This window comes from Squalius cephalus (genome assembly GCF_949319135.1).
Source record: "Squalius cephalus genome assembly, chromosome: 21".
Taxonomy (NCBI): domain Eukaryota; kingdom Metazoa; phylum Chordata; class Actinopteri; order Cypriniformes; family Leuciscidae; genus Squalius; species Squalius cephalus.
In genome coordinates this window covers 22,602,767-22,611,616 of record NC_137142.1, presented here as the reverse complement: position 1 = coordinate 22,611,616, position 8,850 = coordinate 22,602,767, and the positions used below count along the sequence as shown (strand labels likewise).

At 37.1% G+C, this 8,850-nt stretch overlaps 1 protein-coding gene across 2 annotated transcripts in view; it reads right to left on the bottom strand.

Annotated features, from left to right (window-relative positions):
- The window catches only part of adka (adenosine kinase a), a 152,806-nt gene that overhangs the window by 35,307 nt on the left and 108,649 nt on the right, over window positions 1-8,850 (bottom strand). For both annotated transcript variants that reach the window (XM_079855205.1, XM_079855204.1), the window contains exon 7: window positions 3,764-3,934. In XM_079855205.1, the coding sequence (XP_079711331.1) occupies window positions 3,764-3,934 (171 nt within the window). The remainder of the gene's footprint in view (window positions 1-3,763; window positions 3,935-8,850) is intronic.

Genomic DNA, 8,850 nt, shown 5'->3' with positions numbered 1-8,850 from the left:
TGGAGGAGGACAAACACTCGAGCACAAGAAAATATTACTGTAGTTATGCAAACACTCATATATCCTTCCACAAAGCAAGCACAGTGGTTACTGTCAGCATATGAGTCTAGATGTAGAGCACTAGACTGAGTCATAATTAGGCCCAGACAGAATATGGATGTTTTCTGCACTTTCTGTCCTGGTTATGGCAGAAAATCTGTGGAATGGATTTACTTTACTTAAATATGGAAATATGAGTTAGTTGCTGCAGTTTTATGTTTAGTATAATCACATTAGCCAAATTACTTAATCCAAAAAATATTTTTGGAATTCTGCTGACCTAGCTAATAAAAGTTAATATTTGAGTAGGGATGCACCTATATTAAAATTCTAGATAAGTTAAAATTCTATACTATTTATAAAAAAAAAATAGAAAAAAAAAGTTAAATGGTCATAAAGCTGAAACACTTATGATCATCAATAAAATAAAAAATACACAAACAAACACTAACAACTAAAATCAATCATTTAAATGCTAAACGTGAATTTAGACTTCACACCATTAAAACGTACAGTGTAAAAATTTATATTTTAAAAAATTTGCTAAAAATTACATTTAACAGTGTCATTAAGTATTAGTGTTCATTTTAAGTAAGCATGATGACTGTAAAAGTAACAAATGTAAATAAATAAACTAATATTATCCAATAACTGATGTGGTACTGATATATCCTACATCCCTAATGAAAATAATTCCAAATGAAGCCAAAAACAACATGCAAACAATGACATGAGGAGTGATACAAACAGTGAAACATCCCAGTGCTGTTCGACTGAATATTAGTGCTAGAACGCCACTCAGCCAATCAAATTGGAGGACCGGAACTGACTGTTTTATAAGAATCATTCACACGCCACACACAGGGAAACAAAAAAGCTTCTGATGCAAAGTCCAAGATCATTTGTTCTGGGGCATGTTAAAAGATTCCAATTTTCTTTTCTTTTGAGACATGAATAATCTTATTCAAAAGACAGCGCTAGGCAGAAGGCCTTTGGGTAGATCCTCACAATAAGTCAACTCTTCCAAGTTCTTGTCTTCCTCCTTCCTTGATTCTCCTTCTCTCTCTCCCATAAGCAGCAGTGGAGCGATTTCAATCATTTCGTAACCTCCCAGCAATCATGGCTTTAACTCCCCTGTTATTTAAAACAATCTGAGCTCTGAGCGCGAGTTAATCACTGCTTATACAACATCAGTCAGGGTTATTCATTCTGTTCCAATTAATCATGCCATTTATCTACATTGTCTGAGCCTTCTGCTCAACAAATTCATCTGTAATGACACAGACAATTCACATTGTTGAATTTTATCATGTATGTGGCAAACGGAGGGCAAATTGTTTGAGATTACGCATGTGTTTGTGTACGCGCCGCTGTGTGCGTCGATTTCGGCGAGCATAAATTCAGCGCCATCTGGTTTTGGCTCTTACTGCACGGCTCTCACTTAATTAACTGGAGGCCATTACATTTCCTGAAATGTTTCACGTTCTCTGGTTCATGTCATGCAGGCAGGCAGGAGGGGAGCAGGGAAGGACTCAATTAGACCAACGCCGTTCCCTGGATATTACACACTCAGTGTGTGCCAGTTAAGGGGGCGTGAGGCTGTTGCAGGGCCTGGACGTCTCTCGCTGCGCCTACCCTGTCAGCACAGATAAAGGCCTGCCTGTCTGTGTTAGATCCCGCCCACACACACGCATTCAGACAAGCTCCAGCTGCCAAAACACTTCATACCAACCAACAGAGAGCTAAGCATACATAAAGACTAACACGCATTAATACCGCCCAACAAAGACTGCAGCTACTCGCCACATATACACTATTTAATTAGCCTGAGAAAAAGCAAAACTGTGGCTGTCAGTTTAAGAGGAACTACAGCAGCTCTATTAATAGTTTGGGTAAAGAGAATCTGAATCTGACCAGAAACTAGGATATATACATGTAACATGCAACACAAGAAATTGGTCAAGATTTTTCATATCCCGGTAGACATATTTATGTTGCTATCAGTGTGTACTGGGTAGGACCGCTTATGTAATTTAAACATGACAGCAGCAAAGAAACATGAAAATACAATGCTAAACATGTCTAAAAATGAGAAACTTAAGTTATGTTTGCAGTGTACTGTTACAACTTCATATATATATTCAACTGGTGTGTGTACAGTGTATTGGCTATTTTAGAACAGTTCTGAATGCGATTCATTCAATCAGAATACAGAGATGTGCCACATGAATTCATTTTGTGCATTTTTAATTCAGTGAGTGGTGCAGAATTTTTGTATCTTTTTCTTTGGTGTCAATCAAGTTCTGAATAAAGACAACTAATCAATTAAGAATTGTACCTTTTGTACACTACTATTCAAAACTTTGAAGTAAGATTTATTTATTACTTAATTTTTTAAAATCTTATTTATATTAAAAAGAAATAAAATTTAGAACTATTATTACAAATAAATGAAATGTTTTCTATTTATTTTTCTGTGGAAGGCTCAGGACCAAAAAATGTCCATTCAATCGTTGGATTCGGTCCGAATTTCCATACCTCCACGCACCCTGCTTGCATAGAAATCATGAGGCTATGCAGAGTTGTAGACAGACAATCACTGAGCACTGCAAACAAACTGCAGCCACCTTTTAGTTCTTTCTGAACTAAAACAACAAGCTTATGCTGTGTTCACGCCATGTCGTAATACCGTAACTACGAGATGGCAACCTGTGACGTTCTAGTCGGAGTTGTTCACCTCCTCAGACTCTGATTTATGCGTTTCTATGGCAACACTATCAACAGAGAAATTAATCTGCAGCAGTCAGAAGGTACAAGTCAGAGCTCGCCAAGTTGTTTACGTTCATTAATATTGCAATGTTATGTGCTTCGAAACATGAGCTAATTTAACGCCATCTCTCGTGACGCTTTGCAGACTCTGCTCTGACTGTGCTGGGATTATGTGTTTTGGAGGAGGCGTGAAGGGAGGTTAGGATCTTAAGCTTTCAAAGCTAGCTTGCTATTTCTAGCTTTTCTGAAATTGCCTACCCTAGATTTAATGGGTCCATGCTAAATACAAATATTAAAAAAACATCTGTGCAAAAAACAAAGCAAACAAACAAAAAACAACTATATTAAGTTATATATACCAATACCTTTATCGTGAAATAAAATTATTCACACCACCAGTCTTTGTTCATATCACCCATCCTTACCCTTAAAATATTCAGAAATAGAGCTTTAACTTGACAGGTCTGACTCTCAGCACAAGTCAAACACCTCAAACCCACACTGCCAGTCTGTAACGCGTACCAACCACACGTATAGAATAGAGCGTGGATCTGAGACCACGATGACTCAGAACATTAGTCTCAAACGCTGAGGTAAAAGGCTGTTTATGGCCCAGTCTGCAGGCTATCTGAGTGGTGTTACTCTCACAATGAGTACAGTCAGTGCTGGATTACAATGCATTTGAGGTGAGATGACTATTCTACATGTATAATTAAAAAAAATAAAAAATAAAAATAAATAAACTTTTGTCACAAATTGTCCATTTGTCCATTATGTCCGTGAGTTATTTGTCCATTCAAACCTATGTGCAATTTCTCATCTGACCCCTCTCAGGGAACTGACCACATCAAGCACACAACAAGAACTGTACAATAGATAAGTGTTACATGATGACATGGGCTGATAGGAGGAACTACCTTCTTTTATATATACTTTCATGTCATGTGATACTCACCGTCTCGTTGCCAAAAAGGATGTCCACATAGGGCATAACCTTCATCAGGGCCTCCTTGAAGAACTCACAGATGAATGGAGCCGACAGATTCAAGCAGAAGATCTTGTTGTTTTCAGAAGCCTGTTTGGCTACCTTCAGGATCGACTCCAAGGACACGGTCAGGAAGAACCCCTTTTCAGAATAAGACAAAAATGATAGTCAGAACTTGAGTTTTTGAGAATAGGGCATCTCAGATGGTTTATCACTTGGTTAGAGTTTCGTTTCTTAACATTACAACACAAACAGGGTTTGAAATGACTTTCAATGAAAGGACTTTTTCACTCACCAGCCAATTTGGCTACTAAATTTTTAAGTTACCGGCCATTCAGAACTTTTACTAGCCAAAAAACAAAAACAAAAAAAAAAGTCAGATTACCTACGTCACATCTCCATACATACATATATATATATAAAAGGTTTTTTTTTTTTTTTTTTTTTCATGAGCTGAACTCAAAGATGTAAGACTTTTTATATGTACACAAAAGGCCTATTTCTCTCAAATATTGTTCACAAATCTGTCTAAATCTGTGTTAGTGAGCACTTCTCCTTTGCAGAGATAATCCATCCACCTCACAGGTGTGGCATATCAAGATGCTGATTAGACAGCATGATTATTGCACAGGTGTGTCTTAGGCTGGCCACAATAAAAGGTCACTCTAAAATGTGCAATTTTATCACACAGTACAATGCCACAGATGTTGCAAGTTTTGAGGAAGCGTCCAATTGGCATGCTGACTGCAGGAATGTCCACAAGAGCTGTTGCCCGTGAATTGAATGTTCATTTCTCTACCATAAGCTGTCTCCAAAGGCGTTTCAGAGAATTTGGCAATACATTCAACCGGCCTCACAACCGTAGACCACATGTAACCACACCAGCCCAGGACCTCCACATCTAGCATCTTCACCTCTCTCTCTCTCTCTCTATTTATATATTTATATATTACTTGAACATGCACGTCACTATGCAACCAATAACGGCGTGCTTGTTCACTTGCATTGAAGCAAAAGCGAAGATTAAAAAGCATTTGGTTAACTGAAAAGAGATTGTTATTTTCCAAGATATCCTACATTGTTTTAATGTTCTTTGCACTGTATTGATCTGTCCACCTAAAATACATTTTTGGTGAAAAGGATGAGGATGAAAGAGGTAGGGGAGGAGATAGCTGGATGACAGGATTTAGTTTGAATAAGAAATGAATGTATGAAATCCAAAATTTTTTATTTATATATATATATATATATATATAGGTGGACAGATCAATACAGTGCAAAGAACATTAAAACAATGTAGGATATCTTGGAAAATAACAATGTCTTTTCAGTTAAACAAATGCTTTTTAATCTTCGCTTTTGCTTCAATGCAAATGAACAAGCACGCCGTTATTTGTTGCATAGTGACGTGCATGTTCAAGTAAGCCAGATATGGGCAGATTTTGCGCAATATGCTGCATTTAATATATCAGGATGACTCATGAGTTCAGTATTTGCACTAAATCAGCGTAAATTTGGTTTACACAAACTTCCCTAGCAAAGTGAGTAAACATAATAGCATGTCAGGAACAGATTTGACAGTGGTACCCGCATTTTGCGGGTTGGCGGGTGTTAATTTCAAACCCGGAACACAAATAATTAACCACACATGATAGCAGGCTTTTGCAGCTTCTATATAAGTAAATCTCAGCATTATAACGCAACAAAAAGAAAAAGAAAAATGCATGTTCCTGCTCCAAGTGGAGTAAACAAGGCTAAGCTTGATATAATGGAGAGTATGATGAGGCACAAATAGGATTAAGGTTTTAGGAGATGAGAATGAATGATGGCAAATGGAGTCCATAATTGCGCTGGCACTTCCATCAGAGAGCAAGTAGAGTTCAAAGTGACAACCCAATACAACAAAGGGCACCTTGGCCCACCTCATCATACAGGAACAACTGCAAGGTCTCACGGCTCTCGGAGGAGCACTTACACATCTTGTTTATGCCTATGCTGAAAAAAAAAGCAGCAATATGATGTCCAGAAATCAGTTTCAATAGTACATTAAGTTTAATGTGTCGACATAGAACATGTTTAAAGTAATAGTTTTATTCTTACATCTACTATAATACAATATATTGTTACATGTATTAAATACATGGACCCGCTATCAGTATTCATATTCCCTAATGGTCTGGTGGTAGAACTTTTTTTAAGTGTGTCAGGTTACGGATTCTAATCCGCCCGTGTAGAGTTTTTTTTTTTTTTCTCCTAAAAATCAAAGATGTTAATCAATGATTATATATCAAAAGCAGGGACATGTTTGTGTACATTTTGTTTTGTGATTTCACCAGAAAGAACAGTCTCTCTGCATCGTCATTAAGCGATACATTGAAGCACTCGTCTGTGTAAAGTCTGTGCACGAGCCAAAAGAGAACATTCGCCACTGATAACATTGGCAACAAACACTCAGCATGAATTCAAAAACAACACATTACAGCGCCAGATCGCCTCTTATTTAAGACAAATTAATGTCAGCTGGATACGTTTCATTTGCATTAGGTATATCCATACAGCGAGAGGTTTTAAAAAGTGGTGGGGACAATATCGACCCTGGCAAAAAGTGGTGGGGACATGTCCCACCCAGAAATTACACCTATGATACCATAGAGTAAAACTAAAAGTCTTGAACTTGTATTTAAACAATTATATTAATAATAAAATACTGAGTACTGTGGCAGTAACTTGGCATAGTAATAGTTGTAAGGCAATACATTGATACTTCGAGATATATATACATGTAAGTCTATTAAATAAAAAAATAAAGTACAAACTTAAAAAATGCTGGATACTGTGGCAGTGTGCTGGTTTGGTGATAGTACCAGATGGTAATATCAGGATGCTTCATTACATACCGTAGTGCAATAAAAAAAAATTACCAGCAACAAAAAATAATAGTGATAAAAACAGCAAAAAACCATGTGGTATATCCATGGTACCATGTCCAAAAAACATTTACACCACATTTAAAATATGACTATGTATGAAATTTATACTTGTAAGACATCCAAAAACAGAGTGTCCCAAGTATTTAATGCTCCCAGAAAGGCAATCTGAAGACATGGTGTGATTTTCCCCTTGCTTGCACAGGACGGTCTAAGAGAGCCATTTGAGCCCAATGTGATGGCTGCTCTCCAGCCTTTGTTCCAAGAGGACAGGAGTAAAAAAAAATAAAAAAAAATGCTTGCATCTGATGAAGTGGAAAACAAAGGTCTTGTCTGGACTCTTCTTACCGAGAAACAAGAGAGGCTCCTCAGTTCATTGTGTGAATGAATACAGAGCTGGTAAGGAAACACCTTCACGTTTAAACCTGAAACCCTACACTGGGCCCGTTTCTTCGATACAGTTCTTGCACTGAGAGAATAATTCAGAGATACAGTGCAGGTGAGATTAAGAGGGATAGAAGGACACGGAGAGGGAGAAAATAGAAAATAGAGAGAGAAACACAATAGAGAGAGTGTGTGAACGAGAAAAGGGTGCACTGCTAGGGGAGCGCTGGCTCTTACTAAAGCTCAGAGCACTGCATTAAAACAGATGAGGCTTTTGTAGCTGAGAGTGGAGAGAAGTGACCTTCATGTGTTCAGTGTGACTGTGTCAGCTATTACACCATTACACCATTCACACAGGGAATTTGAGAGGCTTGTTCTGTCACCAGACACATGTGAGCATATTGTACATTACAAAACATCCATTCGCTATTGTCAATGATTACACATGTCATCATCTTCACCAATCTAAAATGCAGCATGCAGAAAAAAAAAACTGTCATCAAAAGTTATGACATTTGATAGTTGTAATATCACAAATGAACATCACATTGTCAGTGAAACGGCATTTTGTGTCAACAATGTGAAAAAATAAAACATTACTGATTTTATTTGACAAAATCTTGTTTTTAAATATTTTTATACAATTTAGCATTTTAGTATATCTGTGTGTGTGTGTATATATAAACTGTAAAAAATAATAAATCTAGTATTAAATTTCATTATATTACAAAATATAAATTGTAATTTGACAATTATAACAAAATATGATCTTAAATTAAACAGTGTATTTTAAAACACAAAAATATAAATGCGTTATAATATACATTTAATACATATGCACGCAAACATACAAAGTGTAAAAAACTAATTTTAATATAACTTTAATATAGATTTATATATAAAATGATATTAATATACAATTATGATGTAATATTATATAATTATAATGTAACCAATAAAATAGGATATTAAATAAAACCGTGTATACTGTAAAAATAACTGCCACAGTATTGTGAGGGTAAATAAACACTCAACTGATCAACCAGAAATCAAAACTAATCAATGCACTCTGCGGATGGCTTGTTATACACATTTCAATCATATAATATTGCTGTAAACATAGCTTGATGTAGTAAGAAATAAAAATGCCTTTGAAAACAAACATTATGGTGGTTATACTAGCTCAAGCCCAACAGCATCCTGGGTAGCTTTAGATGCTGTCTGTGCAGAGGTAATGGACCATCCGTGCGTACGTCTCTCAGCATTACCCCCGTCATTAGCACACCCCGGCTATGATGTGCGAGCATCGTTTGGGAGAATCAGCCCACTGCATTATTGGAACTTTAATGTTGGTGTGTTTGAAGTTGGAGAGATGGCCAGAGGGAATCTGCTTTAATGGATGTGCCGCTCTCTTTTCTGCCTGAACCCGACTCCACTGGCACTGCCACTTCACAGCTTTCTGAGGAGGAAGAGTGCCAGAGCCTGCCGTACTGTCCTCCCGCTTTCAAAAGTTTCGCAATTCTCTGGACATCCTTCTGAATAAAAAGCACAATCTCAACATGAAAGGTCACCTGTCACTCAAAGACGCCTTAATGCACAATGTATCATTTATGAATTACTGCTGTCTGTCACATGGAAATGCATGTATCTAGACGAGTCCATTCGGCGGCATGAAGACACGGCCCTAGTGCTGACAAGACATCTGGTCCAGTTTATTAAAGCCCTTCAAAGAGCCGTGTTTAGCAT